The sequence below is a fragment of the Pongo abelii genome, chromosome 23 (assembly GCF_028885655.2).
Source record: "Pongo abelii isolate AG06213 chromosome 23, NHGRI_mPonAbe1-v2.0_pri, whole genome shotgun sequence".
Classification (NCBI taxonomy): Eukaryota; Metazoa; Chordata; class Mammalia; order Primates; family Hominidae; genus Pongo; species Pongo abelii.
In genome coordinates, this window is record NC_085929.1 from 48,325,578 (window position 1) to 48,342,886 (window position 17,309).

The 17,309-nt window shown below is 46.3% G+C and overlaps 1 protein-coding gene across 3 annotated transcripts in view; it reads left to right on the forward strand.

The window, feature by feature from the left end:
• Positions 1 to 17,309, forward strand: part of SREBF2 (sterol regulatory element binding transcription factor 2) — a 79,619-nt gene that overhangs the window by 28,379 nt on the left and 33,931 nt on the right. For all 3 annotated transcript variants that reach the window (XM_024239668.3, XM_054543523.2, XM_054543524.2), the window contains exons 2-4: positions 11,064 to 11,522; positions 12,853 to 13,034; positions 15,159 to 15,305. In XM_024239668.3, coding sequence (XP_024095436.3) covers positions 11,064 to 11,522; positions 12,853 to 13,034; positions 15,159 to 15,305 — 788 coding nt within the window. The remainder of the gene's footprint in view (positions 1 to 11,063; positions 11,523 to 12,852; positions 13,035 to 15,158; positions 15,306 to 17,309) is intronic.

Consider the following 17,309-nt stretch of genomic DNA (forward strand, 5'->3'; position numbering starts at 1 on the left):
TAGAGCATCAGATAACTTTTAGGCAGGCAGCTTAGACGGTGCTGTAGTATAACTTTTTTTGAGTCAGGGGTCTTGCTCTGTTGTTCCAGGCTTGAGTACGGTGGTACAATTGTGGCTCACTACAGCCTTGAACTCTGGCTTCAAGTGATCCTCCCACCTCAGCCTCCCAAGTAGCTGGGACTACAGGCATGTGCCACCAGGCCCGACCAAGTTTTTTTATTTTTTAGAGAGTTGGAGTCTCACTATTTTGTCCAGGCTGGAATGCAGTAGCATGATCAAGCCTCACTGCAGCCTCAAACTCCTGGCCTTAAGTGATCCTCCTGCCTTAGCCTCCTGAGTAACTGGAATTTTAGTATAACTTTAAAGAGACATATAACTTTTTTTTGGTCTTATTTCCAAGTTTTAGTTAATTTTTCTTTGCTGTTTTCTTGAGACATGGTCTTGCTCTGTCACCTAGGCTGGAGTACAGTGGCACAAACTCTGCTCACTGCAACCTCCACCTCCCAGGCTTAAGCAATCCTCCCACCTCAGCCTCCCAAGTAGCTGGGCCTACAGGTGCATGCCACCACGCCCTGCTAAAGTTTGTATTTTTTGTAGAGATGGGGTCTCGCTCTGTTGCCCAGGCTGGTCTCAAACTCCTGAACTTGAGCGATCTGGCCACCTCAGCCTCTCAAAGTGCTGGGATTACAGGCATGTGCCACCACACCTGGCCAATAATTTTCTTTAACAAAATAAATCACAATTGAGTTCAAGAACTAAAAGATGGCTAGATCATCTGAGGTGGAAAAGAGTCCCTGGTAAAAGTAATTTTAAATAGTTTTGACGTAGAATTGTGAAATTCAGAGTTTGGAGAAAGGAAGAGGGTGGTCACAAGTAGAAAAGAGGAGACATGGCACTTAACATTCAAAGAAAGATTGCCCTACCCCACCCCTCAAAGGCATGTGCAGAAGAGGGAGTGAGTACTTTTCCAGGGTGGATGATGAACTAAAGTGGGTGGGAAGTGAAAACCTTTGGAACAGAAGGGAGCAATTCATAGGAAGCTTGGAAGCTTGTGTTTAAGAATTTGATTTGATTAAGGGCCAGGCATGGTGGCTCATGCCTATAATCCCAGCACTTTGGGAGGCTGAGGCGGGTGGATCACCTAAGGTCAGGAGTTCAAGACCAGCCTGGCCAGCACGAGGTCTCTACTAAAAATACAAAAATTAGCTGGGCGTGGTGGCAGGCGCCTGTAATCCCGGCTACATGGGAGGCTGAGACAGGAGAGTTGCTTGAGCCTGGGAGACGGAGGTTGCAGTGAGCTGAGATTGTGCTACTGCACTCCAGCGTGGGCAACAGAGCAAGACTGTCTCAAAAAAAAAAGAATTTGATTTGATTTAAAAGGCTGTTGGATAAACAAGATACTCAAAGAAGATGTTCGTCACTGGGTAGGAGGCTATGGTTGAAATTAAGGCAGAGTGTGGACGTGGAGTGAAGAGGTAAATCCATGATGCTAAGGAAGGAGACTTGAGTGAACTTAAGGCAGGAGGGAAAAGAAAGAGCAATGGAAAGTGGAGCTGCAGATCCCTCTCCTGTTCAAACTGTGAGAGCTGGCTCAGGTTCCCTGCTATAGTGGGCCAGAAAAGCCTGGACTTCCACTGCTTTTTCCTGCGGAGCTGAGTCCCTCCGGGGCTGCCATGAGAGGCGGGGAGAGAGAGCACTAGACAGAGAAGACAAGAAGACCATTTGAGAATTCCTTTGGGTTTCCTTCATGATTCCTTTTTCTTCTCATTCTGAATTGTTTTATTTTATTATGTAATATTTGGTATATGCAAAGGAATATATGACACCTTTGTGTATATTACAAAACAAGCATTTGAGAATCTGCACCTCTCCACCCAATTTTTCTTTGTGGTTTCTTTGCCAGTAAAAGAGTTCACTCATCTGTTGCTTAAAATATAGGATGCTTGAGTCACCAGCTTGCCATCCTGTGTCATTCAACACCTCCTCCAGACTCTTCCCAGGAAGGTGACCCAGAACCCCCTTGAAGGACATGATACCGTCCCTGTGCTCTGATGTGCCCCCTGGTGTTTGAGTGGAGTGATTTTTAGATAGCAGTTTGCCTGTTAAAACCTTCCCTTTGTTCCCTATATTATTGCTTGCATTTTAGGGCTTCTCAATTGAAGGATGTGGTTGAAAGAGCCCAGTTCCTCAGCTGCTCCTCTGGGTGACTAGAGTGTGGGTAACTGATGTTTTAGGTCCTGGAGAAAGCAGTGATGATCACAAATAGTAGAATGGAGAAATGGTTATCTCATATTGATCTTCAGGTTTGATACTAGTCTACATTTGGTTTTTTAAATAATTATTTGAAAAAAACATTGTGGATGGGGAGGTAGGATCATTATGATGAAAGAGTTCTATACGTTCAATCAGGATATTTGTTGGGAATTAGATTTTGCATTTACCTCCCTCGCTGGTGTGGTCCATCTCATTTTCAGTGGCCTACACACATCACACACCATGATTATTTCCATGTTCTTGTACTTGTTGGGCAGCTCTAATATGAAAGATAAAATGAACAAAAAGTACAAATGAAGAAAGTTTAGGTGAATATTCCTCTGATCTTGAGGGTGAGGGTTTTTCTTAAGTGTTACACAGAAGCTGTGTAATTTCACTACACAATGTAAAATTGGTGTATAGTCAGTTCTGCTATAGTTCGTCATGTGCATTTCTAAAAATCATGCTATGCGAAATCATGCAATAAAAAACACGGAGTGGGCATGTTGGCTCATGCTTGTAATGAGGAGGCTAAGGTGGGAGGATTGCATGAGGCAGGGAGTTCAAGATCAGCCTGGGCAACAAAGCAAGACTCAGTCTCTCTTACAAATAAAAAATAAAAATTATCTGGACATGGTGGTGTGTACCTGTACTCCCAGCTACCCAAGAGGCTGCAGTGGAGGATCCCTTAAGCCCAGGAGGTAGAGGCCACAGTGAGCTATGATCACATCACTGCACTCCAGCCTGGGTGACAGAGTAAGACCCTGTCTGTAAAACAGAGACCCAGAACTTAACTGGGAAATGGGGGGTTAAGGATCACAACAATAAAAAATCTCATAGGTGACCAAAAAAAGAAAAAGATTTATGTTTTTAAAAAGATAGGGACCTGCCGGGCGCGGTGGCTCACACCTGTAATCCCAGCACTTTGGAAGGCTGAGGCAGGTGGATCACGAGGTCAGGGGTTCGAGACCAGCCTGACCAACATGGTGAAACCCTGTCTCTACTGGGCGTGGTGGTAGGCGCCTGTAATCCCAGCTACTCAGGAGGCTGAGGCAGGAGAAGTGCTTGAACCCAGGAGGCGGAGGTTGCAGTGAGCCGAGATCCTGCCACTGCACTCCAGCCTGGGCAACAGAGCAAGACTCCGTCTCAAAAAAAAAAAAAGATAGGGACCTAATAAAACAGTCACACAGTTTTATAGACCAGAAAAACTAAGAAATATATAAATACCACAATGAAAAGGCACTTTGGCCTGAAAAACACCTGAGGTTTGCTTGTGGGAAGTGTCATTAGGTTACAGCTTGGGAGTTATCAGGAAGTGGTGGAAAGAGGGCTGTCTGAAGTCCAATGGAAAGTTCTGACATCAATATGATGGATGTGATTCATAACACATGCAGTGACCTGATGAAGCTGGTAGACGTTTAAGGTGCCTGTGTACGTGTGTGCACATTTTGTGCATTCCTGCATGGCTCATTTCAGCTGAATATGGTTTTCTGCATTTCCTAGTGCTTCTCTCATGCATAAGCAAATGCAAAGTTTATGTTATGCTCAGATTGTTTCTGGATGTATCTGATGCATTTGAACAAATTCACATTTTCAAAGTAAGAGTTAAAGCAAAAGTGTCAAAAAAAAACCCACTATGAATAATGTGTACTAGCTAATACTAAGTGCCAGGCATGGTGCCATAGATTCCACATGAGTTATCTCATCAATCCGTGAGTTAGCTGTGATTGTTAGCCACAATGTACAGTTAAGAAAAACTGCAGCTCAAAGAGGTAAAACTTGCCCCAGGTTCCAAGGCTAGGACATGGTGATTCTTTTTTTTTTTTTTTTTTTTTTTTTTTTTTTTTTTGAGACGGAGTCTTGCTCTGTCGCCCAGGCTGGAGTGCAGTGGCGCAATCTCAGCTCAGTGCAAGCTCTGCCTCCCAGGTTCACGCCATTCTCCTGCCTCAGCCTCCCAAGTAGCTGGGACTACAGGCGCCCGCCACCACGCCTGGCTAATTTTTTATATTTTTAGTAGAGATGCGGTTTCACCGTGTTAGCCAGGATGGTCTCAATCTCCTGACCTCATGATCCGCCTGCCTCAGCCTCCCAAAGTGCTGGGATTACAGGCGTGAGCCACCGTGCCCGGCCAACATGGTGATTCTTAATTGCTATGTCATTCTTTTTTTCTGAACATATTAAAAGAGAAATAATAAAGTGGGGGAAATACTTGCAGACATTTAAGAAGAATAAATATCTATAATATCTGGAAGTTTTTTAAATCAGTGAAAAAAAAAAAAAAGACAAAATAACCTGATAGAAAAAATGGGCAAAGGTCAAGAGCAGGCAGTTTACAAAGGAAGAAATGCAAATGCTCAATAAAATTGGGACTTTAAAAAAAAAGACTTTCAGCCTCAGTTAGTACTCAGTCATGCAAGACAAAACAATTCCATGTTGGTTTTTTCCACTATCAGATTGACAGAAATGGCTGTGAGGAAACACTAGCGGGAGCATAGATTTTTGAAACCTTTCCAAAGCATGTATAGTGGTCCTTTGACCCAGCCATCTAACTTCTAGGAATTTATCCTAAGAAAATAGAGAAGTGGGAGAAAAAAAGAGTTGTTAATAATGCCAAATAACTTGCTGGGTGTGGTGGCACATGCCTGTAATCCCAGCACTTTGAGAGGCCAAGTCAAGAGGATCGCTTGATCCCAGGAGTTTGAGACCAGCTTAGACAACATAGGGAGACTCTGTCTCCACACAAAAAAGATTTCTTTAAAGTTAGCCAGGTTTGGTGATGCATGCTTGTAGTCTCAGCTACTCGGGAGTCTGAGGTGGGAGGATTGCTTAAGCACGGGAGGTAGAGGCTGCATTGAGCCCCACCACTGCCTTCCAGCCTGGGCAAGAGAGCAAGACCCTGTCCCAAAAAAATAAAAAAAAGATAATGCTGAAAAATTGAAAGCAATTTTTCATCATTAAGTTAAATTTTAATACACTGGTACAGTACAATGGCACACAGAATGATACTGTGGGACTCTGAAAAGTATGATGATATGTCTGTAATGGTTGACTCTGAATGTTCTTCATATTTTATTAAGCAAAGGGAACGGGGTGCAAAGTAGCATGTTCAGTGTGATCTCATTTTTGTAAAACCATTTGCATGCATGTGCATGCTTAAGTGTGCAAGCAAGCCTTGTAGAGGAAGAAATCTGGAAGGGCACACATTAAAACATTGACAATGGGCCGGGCACTGTGGCTCACGCCTGTAATCCCAGCACTTTGGGAGGCCGAGGCAGGCGGATCACAAGGTCAGCAGTTCGAGACGAGCTGTCCATTGTGGTGAAACCCCCTCTCTACTAAAAATACAAAAATTAGCTGGGCATGGTGGCACACACCTGTAATCCCAGTTACTCGGGAGTCTGAGGCAGGAGAATTGCTTGAACCTGGGATGTGGAGGTTGTGGTGAGCCAAGATCACGCCACTGCACTCCAGCCTGGGCAACTGAGTAAGACTCCATTAAAAAAAAAAAAATTGACAATGGATGACTCAAGAATAGTGGAACTGCTGGATGATTTTTATTTTTGTTCTTTCATTTATATGCTTTCTAAATTTTTCTTTAGTGAATATATTACTTTTATGATTTTAACAAATTATTAAAAACAGGGCCAGGCGCAGTGGCTCACACCTGTAATCCTAGCACTTTGAGAGGCCGAGGTAGGCAGATCATCTGAGGTCAGGAGTTCGAGACCAGCCTGGCCAACATGGTGAAACCCTGTCTCTACTAAAAATACAAAAATCAGCAGGGCATGGTGGTGTGTGCCTGTAGCCCCAGCTACTTGGGAGGCTGAGGCAGAAGAATCACTTGAACCCAGGAGGCGGAGGTTGCAGTGAGCCGAGATTGCACTGCTGCATACCTGGGCAACAGAGCGAGACTTTGTCTCAAAAAAAAAAATTATTAAAAACATTGTCTAACACAAGGTGCATAATAAATACAAAATGTAAGAATAAATGACCTTTGTAAACTGGGTTTCCCAGCCCCTAATAAGGCTGGGTAACAAATACCTATTAAAGGATTATTGACTGATTCTGTAATTTGGAGAAACTATAACCCCATTTGGAGAAACTATAACCCCATTTGGAGGCTTCACATTCTTTATTCTTGACCAGAATTAATTTAACCAGATTTCAGGTTACCTCATTCTCAGGTAGATGCTGAAGGCTGAGCTGAGCAAAGTGATATTTGTGTTACCTCCAAGCCACAAGCTCCATAAAGTATATGTGAACTCGGGGTCTCTTTGTGAGTCATGGGGCTGCTTGCAATGCACAGATGATAACAGGAACCTCTAATTTTGGTTACTTACTTTTAGAGACCAGAACCCAGATACAGTTTCCTGGGGCCTCACCTACTTTGTTAAGCAACTTAGCTATAAGTTTATAAAGCAGCTAAAAACAGGAGCAGGGGAGTGAGATGAGCTTGAGCGTGCCAGCCTAGCTCGTGGGAGGCCTGTCTCTGGCCCTGAGCTCTGTGGCCTGCCGTAGGAACTGGAGCTTCATTTTCAAAGCTCCATAAAACTTGTGCCTTCTCCCAGGCCTCCCTTTTCTGAGTTTCATGGCTCTCTGTGGAAATGACAGCCTATGTAATCACAGAATGTGAATGATCAGAGCAGGGAACAGTGAGGAGCCATTAGGGCATTCCCATGGGTGTGGCTCAGAGTTACAAAGCACAGCTACACCCTGGTTCTCCAGGCCTCCTCTTTCCTGGCACCGCAGACCAGATGGGGTCCTGGAGAGGCTCTGCGTGCCCTGCTGGAGCTTCCCATCACTCCTTTCTGCAGATGTTCATCTTAACAGCCCCTCTGTGCCACTCAGCCCAGTACTCGGCTGCCTGGCTGACTGGAGATGGCTCCACTGGAGCTTTTTGTGTGTGGGTTGAAAGGGATTTTTTAATTTTAATTTAAGTAGTCTCATTCCATCTGCCTACACACTCTTACGCTTCGTGAACTAAGCTTTGTGACCTTTGTAGGTTACTTCACCACACCATCCCGTATCTTCCCCACAACAGGGTTTCAAGAGTACTTGACAAAATGAGATCAGTGCGCCCATGTGCCTGTGTAGTGGGTGCTCTGGAAGTACCACTAACAGTGACCTGCATAAGGGTCTGCCCTTCACCAAGCACTTTGGATAAATTATCTTACTAATCCTCAGGGCAAAGAGACCAAGTGTGTATTTTCAAAGCAGCCATTTGTAGTGAGGAAACCAAGGCGTAGAGAGAAGTAACTTGCCCACACTCACACCACTGATTAGGTGGGCCTCCAGAGACTCACTCCTAGGCCTGACTACCACCAATGCCTGTGCGCATCTATGAGGCCACCCTGGCCTTCTGCCCTCCTTAGCTTTCCATGGATGGAAACTGTCGGCCAGTGTGTGATATTTTTCTGGCTCTGTGTTACAGCCCTCTGTGTTGATTTCTTATAGAGTTGGGATTTTGGGGAATTCTAAAAGGTTCAACAAATTCTTAGATTTCTCTTAGTCATTTTCTTAAAGCATTTTATAATCTTGTACTTGGAGTGTGTCAGCACTAAATTATGTTTTGTTTAAATGTACTGAATTTGAGGACATTTCTTAGTTTAATCATGTCAAGGAATTATTGGAATTGGTTAGTACAAGTTGCAATATCTGTAGCAATCTGCCCATTTCTCCCTCGCACAAGGCTGAGTGAGGACAGAGCTTAGTGTCAAGGTGTTGGTAAATAATACCACTATGTAGGAATGTAGTCTGGTGAGATGCTGTTTTGCCCAGCAGGTTTAACTGACTGAATACTTAAGGTGCCCAGAATGAAATGCAAAGCTCCAGTTATCCCATATGGAGGCCACACTAGAAAGCCCCAGCAGCTTTTTTTATTTATTTACATTTATTTATTTATTTATTTATTTATTTATTTTTTGGGACAGAGTCTTGCTCTGTTCCCTAGGCTGGAGTGCAGTGACGCAATCATCTCGGCTCACTGCAACCTCCGCCTCCCGGGTTCAAGCAATTCTCCTGCCTCAGCCTCCTGAGTAGCTGGGATTACAGGCACCCACCACCATGCCTGGCTGATTTTTGTAGTGGAGACAGGGTTTCACCATGTTTGTCAGGCTGGTCTCGAACTCCTGACTTCAGGTGATCCACCTGCCTTGGCCTCCCAAAGTGCTGGGATTACAAGCATAAGCCACCACTCCTGGCCTATTTACATTTAATTATGATTTATTTTTCCTATCCTCCTGCAAGCTTAAAAATATATATATATATAAAATATCAAAAAAAATATATATATATATATATTTTTTTTTTTGAGACTTGAGTCTCGCTCTGTTGCCCAGGATGGAGTGCAGTGGCACGATCCCTGCTCACTGCAAGCTCTGCCTCCCGGGTTCACTCCATTCTCCTGACTCAGCCTCCCAAGTAGCTGGGACTACAGGCGCCCACCACCACGCCCAGCTAATTTTTTGTATTTTTAGTAGAGACGGGGTTTCACCGTGTTAGCCAGGATGGTCTCGATCTCCTGACCTCGTGATCCGCCCGCCTTGGCCTCCCAAAGTGCTGGGATTATAGGCGTGAGTCACCGTGCCCGACTCACGCCTAAAAAATCTTTAATTGTGTTTGTTTGTTTGTTTGTTTGTTTTGTGTTCAGAGAAGGGATCTGGCTAGGTGCCCTGGCTCACGCCTGTAGACCCAGCACTTTGGGAGGCCAAACCGAGAGGCTGCTTTTCAGGAGTTTGAGACCAGCCTGGGCAACATGGTGAAATCTCGTCTCTATAGAAAATACAAAAATTAGCTGGGCATGGTTGGTGCACACCTGTGGTCCCAGCTACTCAGGAGGCTGATGTGGGAGGATCGCTTGAGCCTGGGAGGCGGAGGCTGCAGTGAGCTGAAATTGCAACACTGCACTCCAATCTGGGTGACAAAGCAATACCCTGTCTCAAAAAAAAAAGAGAGACAGAGTCTCGCTGTGTTGCCCAGGCTGTTCTCAGACTCCTGACCTCGAGTGACCCTCCCACCTTGGCCTCACAATGCACTGGGATTACAGGCATGAGCCACCACACCCGGTCTCAGCAGCTTTCTGTTTGTCAGATATACAAACATACCCCAGGCTCCAGGCCCCCACCCCACCAAAAAAAGCACACACACACAGCATCAGAGACCTGAGAAGGACATCCTGGTGGAGGTTTGGGGGAATGGAGATGGTGTCTTTTTTTTTTTTTTATAGTGGTGGTCTGGTGGTTTTTGTTGTTTTGGTGTCTAAATCAGAGCATCATATGGTCTTGAAGGTTTGGAAAGGAGGGGCCATAGTTCAAGAACAAGCAGTAGCTTCTTGGGAATGTATTGGAGAGAGAAAAGAGAAAAGAGTGTGGACAGTGTAGAGAATTATAGGTCTGAAACTATCTGGGACAAAGCTGAGGCTCCTGACTTCTATAGGGACCAGTCATATGAAAAAGAAGGGAGTCAGGAGAGATGAGGGGGTAGTTGTGGGTTAAGTTGGGTTTTAGAAAAAGCCTTTGGGAAGATTGACCAGGGAAGAGGCCCTGGAAGTAGGCTTGAGACCCTTTGGGCTGGGAATTTAAGGGTCCCAGCTACTTGGAACATAATCTAGAAAGGGAAGCGTGGTCTCCAGGTGGACAAATCCCTTTGGACCCAACACTCCTTGCCCAGAGTAAAGGGGCACAACCAGACAAGGGCTATGGGCCCTGGGAAGCACGGAGTTCAGGGCGGGGCAGGCTTGCTGTGTCCTGACCTGGCAACATACCTGCACTGTGTTGTGGTAGAAGAACACAAAGCTGGGAGGCAGAGAACTGGTTCTAATCCTAGCAGTACCCTGACAAGCTGTGTGACCTTGGCCAAGTTACTTTCCTCTCCTGGACTTCATATATGGTTTTTCCATTCTTTGCATCCCTGAAGCTCCATGACTTAGGGGCCATCAACTTGGTTGTCCCTGAGTGTTTCCAAGAATACCAGCAGTGCCCAGGGTTTTACTCAGCTTGGAGAGGAGGCCCAGAGCCTCCCTGTGGTGAGGAGGAAAGGGGTTAGAGCAAGTTTGGGTCTGCAGTGCTAGGATTGGAGGTGGCCTCACAAGCCAAGACTGCTATACTCACAGCCTTAGGACAGTGACTCCCTACTCGCTGCCTCAGTGTTTCCAGCTGTAAAAAAGGACCCTTGGTACCTTCGACAGAACAGCACCCATCTAGTACAAAGGTAGTTCCTTTTATGATCAAAACAATCAGGAAAATGAGAGAGGCTGGGCGCGGTGGCTCACACCTGTAATCCCAGCACTTTGGGAGGCTGAGGTGGGTGGATCACCTAAGGTCAGGAGTTCGAGACCCGCCTATCAATATGGTGAAACCCCGTCTCTACTAAAATTACAAAAATTAGCCGAGCATGGTGGCGTGCGCCTGTAGTCCCAGCTACTCGGGAGGCTGAGGGCAGGAGAATCGCTTGAACCCAGGAGGCAGAGGTTGCAGTAAGACAAGATCGCGCCACTGCACTCCATCCAGTGTGGGCGACAGAGAGAGAGACTGTCTCAAAAAAAAAAGAAAGAAAATGAGAGAAAGGGCCTGGAGGTGAGTGTGAGGAGGGAAAAGAACATCAAACAGATAAAGTCCTGTCCTGTTGTCCTGGGACCTTGGGCAGCCATCTTGGCCCAGATGATCCCCACAAGAAAGAGGTAAGGGTTTCCTGACCCATTTCTGCCACGGTCTTAGGAAAGTCATTGGGTTTTCATGCCTTAGTTTCTTAAGCAAGTTTGAAAGTTAACTTTTTGGATAGCAATAAAATTACTCATTTTCTTTTGTTCACAGAGATGCTGCAATTTGTCAGTAATCAAGTGGGAGAGTTCCCTGACTTGTTTTCAGAACAGCTGTGTAGCTCCTTTCCTGGCAGTGGTGGTAGTGGTAGCAGCAGCAGCAGCAGTGGCGGCAGCAGCAGCAGCAGCAGCGGCAGCAATGGCAGGGGCAGCAGCAGCGGAGCTGTGGACCCTTCGATGCAGCGGTCATTCACCCAGGTCACATTACCTTCCTTCTCTCCCTCGGCGGCCTCCCCACAGGCTCCAACCCTGCAGGTCAAGGTTTCTCCCACCTCAGTTCCCCCCACACCCAGGGCAACTCCTGTTCTTCAGCCCCGCCCCCAGCCCCAGCCTCAACCTCAAGCTCAGCTGCAACAACAGACGGTAATGATCACCCCAACATTCAGCACCGCTCCGCAGACGAGGATCATCCAGCAGCCTTTGATATACCAGAATGCAGCTACTAGCTTTCAAGGTGATTCAGAAGTCAGAATGGTAGTGGTTGGTTGGTTCCAATGTTTATGTGCCAGTTTGCAGACACTGTAAATATTTCTGTCCTCTTCAGGAATGGCAGGTATATCAATATGGTCCTGTCTGAATGAGTTTCTGGTAACTGGCAATAAGAACTGGTACAGGAGCATGTCACATTCTGCAGCTTCAAATACCTTAATATCTATTGTGTCTGTTTCAAAAATACTTGGTTAAAAAATCCAGCAAGCGGCCGGGCGCAGTGGCTCACTCCTGTAATCCCAGCACTTTGGGAGGCCGAGGCGGGCGGATCACGAGGTCAGGAGATTGAGACCATCCTGGCTAACTCAGTGAAACCCCATCTCTACTAAAAAATAGAAAAAATTAGCCGGGTGTGGTAGCGTGCACCTGTAGTCCCAGCTACTCAGGAGGCTGAGGCAAGAGAATGGCGTGAACCCGGGTGGCAGAGCTTGCAGTGAGCAGAGATCATGCCTCTGCACTCCAGCCTGGGCAACAGAGCGAGACTCCCATCTTAAAAAGAAAAAAAAAAATCCAGCAAGCATAGTAGACACAGGGCCATTCTGATAACTAGTGGTGGAGACTTGAATAAGGCTTGAAATTGGCTAGGCGGCAGCCAGATCTCAGCTGCCACAGTTGAGAACTATGCATTGAGCAAACATCTGAGTATCCACTATGGCAATGAATATGACTTTTAATATAGGTGCAGCAGCTTCAAGTAGCAAGCCTCATGCTGGGCCCTCAGTATGTATTGAGGGAATGGATGACTGAAAGGGGCTTGCTCTTTCTGTGATGTGCTGCATCCCAGTGCCTTTTCATCATATTTCCCTCTGACTCTGTGGGGAGCCCTGGGTAAGATTAGTATTGCTTTGAATTTCAAAGAATCTTACAGTTCTTCAATGGAGTTCAAGAATTGGGACAGGTGGGGGAATGTAAAGGCAAAAAGCTGAGACAGTCCTCCCAAAGTACACTTTCTGTCCAGAAAGGATGGAAGAAAATGAAGCCCCAGGGAGTTGTTGATTCTCAACATCTGTTAACTCCCTTGCTGGGTGCAGTCATTTGCCGATTAGCTTCCCTTTCCTCCACCCTGGCACCCAGAGTAATAAAACAATTTGTACTCGTTCCCTCAGAAATTGATGCAGCCCTTATGGGATGTTCTTGTTGTCTAAGCCAGCTTGTAAATGGCTGCGCACGTCATCTTCAGCAGCAGGTGGGGAGTTGGAATCATTATGAGATACTCCATCCTCAGGTTTCTGCTGCAGCTGCAGTGACAGAATGCATTCCTCATCTCTGTGCCTTTTTTCTCCTCTTCTCCCAAGTCCTTCAGCCTCAAGTCCAAAGCCTGGTGACATCCTCCCAGGTACAGCCGGTCACCATTCAGCAGCAGGTGCAGACAGTACAGGCCCAGCGGGTGCTGACACAAACGGCCAATGGCACACTGCAGACCCTTGCCCCGGCTACGGTGCAGACAGTTGCTGCGCCACAGGTGCAGCAGGTCCCGGTAAGTGGCTGGAAAGGATTCAAGGAGGCACTGGTTGGGGCTGTTAACTGGTCCTTGGTTGAAGATGTGGTCTACATACTAAGAAGGACCAACCAGAGTGTACACAAAGCAGCTTGTAGGGCGCCAGGATGCACCTGTGAGCAGTGTATAGAGACCTGGCTGAGCCCATATCTGTAGATAGACACTGGCACTCAGGAAAGGCTGGTGCAGTCACTTATGTACACATGTAATGGGCATAAAACTGGAAAGAAATGTGCTAAATTGGTATTTCCCAGATAATTTTCTTTTTCATAGTTTTGTGTTTTGTTTTGTTTTGTGGGGTTTTTTTTTGTTTGTTTTTTTGAGACGAAGTCTCATTCTGTTGCCCAAGCTGGAGTGGAGTGGCGTGGTCTCAGCTCGCTGTAACCTCCGCCTCCCGGGTTCAAGCAGTTCTGCTGCTTCAGCCTCCCGAGTATCTGGGACTACAGGCATGTGCCACCACACCTGGCTAATTTTTATATTTTTAGTAGAGACGGGGTTTCACTATGTTAGCCAGGCTGGTCTTGAACTTCTGACCTCGTGATCCACCCGCCTCGGCCTCCCAAAGTGCTGGATTACGGACGTGAGCCACTGCCCTTGGCTTTCATAATTTTCTGTTTTTAATATTTTCTGCTGTGGATCCCGAACATATATTGGGTTGGGGGGGGGCATGTATTATTTTTTATTTATTTATTTATTTTAACTTTTTTTTTTTTTTTGAGACAGAGTTTTGCTCTTGTTGCCCAGGTTGGAGTGCAGTGGCGTGATCTTGGCTCCCTGCAACCCCCACCTACCAGGTTCAAGGGATTCTCCTGCCTTGGCCTCCCAATTAACTGGGATTACAAGCACCTGCCACCATGCCCGGCTAGTTTTTTGTATTTTTAGTAGAGACGGGGTTTCTCTAGGTTGGCCAGGCTGGTTTTGAACTCCTGGCCTCAAGCAGTGCATGCATCGCGGCCTCCCAAAGTGCTAGGACTACAGGTGTGAACCACTGTGCCCAGCCGGGGGATGTGTATTATTTTTATAATCACAAAAAAAGTCTTTATGTCGTATATCATTGTGTACTATATCTTCTTTTTTCTTTTTTTTTGAGACAGAGTCTTGCTCTGTCGCCCAGGCTGGAGTGCAGTGGCATGATCTCAGCTCACTGTGTAACCTCCGCCTCCTGGGTTCAAGCGATTCTCCTGCCTTAGCCTCCCGAGTAGCTGGGATTACAGGCACGCGCCATCACGCCCAGCTAATTTTTGTATTTTTAGTAGAGACAGGGTTTCACCATGTTGGTCAGGCTGGTCTCGAACTCCTGACCTCATGGTCCACCTGCCTTGGTCTCCCCAAGTGCTGGGATTACAGGCATGAGCCACTGCATCTGGCCTATATTTTCTTACCAACAAAGTAATTTATCTTAAAAAAAATCAGGTTTATTATTTTTGCTTCTCAGCCATGTGTCTGGCTTTCCTGAGTCTTTCCTCTCCTCTCAGCCATCCACCCTACCCATCTCTGCTCTGCTCCTGCTGGGCCACTGGCACCACCCTCTTGAAAGTCTTTCAACCTAAAAACCCATGACCTGGCTGGGCACCATGGCTCACGCCTGTAATCTCAGCACTTTGGGAGGCTGAGGCAGGTGGATTTCTTGAACCCAGGAGTTCAGGACCAGCCTGGGCAACATGGTGAAACCTTGTCTCTACAAAAAAATACAAACAATTAGCCAGGCATGGTGGCACACACCTGTAGTCCCAGCTACTCAGGAGGCTGAGGCAGCAGGATCACTTGAGCCCGGGAGGTCGAGGCTGCAGTGAGCTGAGATTGCACCACTGCACTCCAGCCTGGGCAACAGAGAGCAACCCTGTCTCAGCAAAAAAAAAAAAAAAAAAGCCAGGACCCTCATTAGCTAGCCCCTTTCTCCACCTGAACCCAGTATTCAGACTGTACAAAATAGCTGGCTTTTGAAATGGCCTGTATGAGATTTCCTGTTTGTTTTTTTATTCTCAGTGTCATAAAAATTATATAATTTCTCATTCTTTCTTGGAAGGTCTATGCAGTAAGAAAGGAATGCATAACAGAAGGATAATGCTATCATCCTTTTCCTTTTCTTCGTTCTTCATCCAGGTCCTGGTCCAGCCTCAGATCATCAAGACAGATTCCCTTGTTTTGACCACGCTGAAGACAGATGGCAGCCCTGTTATGGCTGCGGTCCAGAACCCGGCCCTCACCGCTCTCACCACCCCTATCCAGACGGCTGCCCTTCAAGTACCAGTAAGAGCTGCCTTCTCCCCCACCCTCCTCCCTCACCCTTTATTCCTGGAGGTGTTAGTCTTCAGAGATGTTAAATCTCTGTATGCTGAGTAGATATGGGAGGGTCTATAGCATGAATCAGTCAAATTGTAAATGTCACCCCTCTTAGTCATTTTTTCTCTTGAAAAAAGTATTACCAATGTGTGTTCGATGTGGGAGTACTGGAGTCTACAAGGAGGTAGAAAAGAATAGCAGAAGGATCCTCTATTCTTGGCTAATAGCTCCACACAAGACCATTCACCTCTTAGATCCTGCTGATGACTTCTGAAGGACCCTAGGGCCACCAGGCAGGGAAGGGCTCCAAGGTGAAGAACATGGAAGGTACCCCATCCTTCAGTTGTAGGTTCTTAGCCACTTTCAGCATCCTATAGCATGAGAATCTGATAGAGTAAATGGTGATTAAAATTTAGAAGCACAAGCTTTATTCATAAAAGCCAAGAACTGGAAGCAACTCAAATGTCCATCCACAGGAAAATAAGCACATTGTGATATATTCATACAATGAAATTATGCCTAGTAATTTAAAAAAAAGAACTGCTGACAGGCACGGTGGCTCACGCCGGTAATCTCAGCACTTTGGGAGGCCAAGAAGGGTGGATCACCTGAGGTCAGGAGTTTGAGATCAGCCTGGCCAACATGGTGAAACCCCATCTCTACTAAAAATATAAAAATTAGCCAGGTATGGTGGCGCATGCCTGTAATCCCAGCTACTCAGGAGGCTGAGACAGGAGAATTGCTTGAACCTGAGAGGTGGAGGTTGCAGTGAGCCGAGATTGCACCACTGCACTCCAGCCTGGATGACAGAACGAGAGTGACTCTCAAAAAAAAAAAGCTACTGATGCATGAAACAACATGGGGCTGTCCCTCAGAAATAGTGTGTCAAGCCGCCGGGCCCGGTGGCTCACACCTGTAATCCCAGCACTTAGGGAGGCCGAGGTGAGCAGATCATGAGGTCAGGAGATCGAGACCATCCTGGTTACCACAGTGAAACCCCGTCTCTGCTAAAACAAAAAATTAGCCGGGCGTGGTGGCGGGCACCTGTAGTCCCAGCTACTTGGGAGGCCGAGGTAGGAGAATGTCGTGAACCTGGGAGGCAGAGCTTGCAGTGAGCCAAGATTGCATCACTGCACTCCAGCCTGGGCAACAGAGCAAATCTCTGTCTCAAAAAAAAAAAGAAATAGTATTTTAAGCCAAAGGAGTTCATGCTAATGATTCCATTTATATGAAGTTCAAAAAGAGGCAAAATGAAGCTGTGGTGCTGGAATTCAGAGCAGTGGTGACAAGGAGGGGAGGGGCACGCGGGGACTTTCTGAGCTGGTAGAAATGGGCTGTATCTTGGTCTGGGTGGTTATATACATTGTGTACGTATGTAAAATTCATCAAGCTATAAACTTAAGATTTCTGGTTTTTATTGTGCATGACGTACTTATTGGCAACTAATGAAATTGAGCACCTTTTTATTTATTTACTGGCTGATTAGATATTGAGGCCATTATTTAAGAAAATAAACTAAAATTGATCCGAGTCCAGTGGCTCAAGCCTGTAATCTCAGCATTTTGGGAGGCTGAGGTGGGCCGATCACCTGAGGTCAGTAGTTTGAGATCAGCCTGGCCAACATGATGAAACCCCATCTCTACTAAAAATACAGAAATGAGCCAGGCGTGGTGGTGGGTGCTTGTAATCCCAGCTACTCAGGAGGCTGAGGCAGGAGAATCACTTGAACCAGGGGGGTGCAGATTGTAGTAAACTGTGATCATGCCACTGCACTCCAGCTTGGGCAACAGAGTGAGACTTTGTCTCAAAAAAAAAATGGGACATGGTGGCTCACGCCTGTAATCCCAGCACTTTGGGAGGCCAAGGCAGGTGGATCACCTGAGGTCAGGAGTTCGAGACCAGCCTGACCAACATAGAGAAACTCCATCTCTACTAAAAATACAAAATTAGCCAGGCTTGGTGGCGCATACC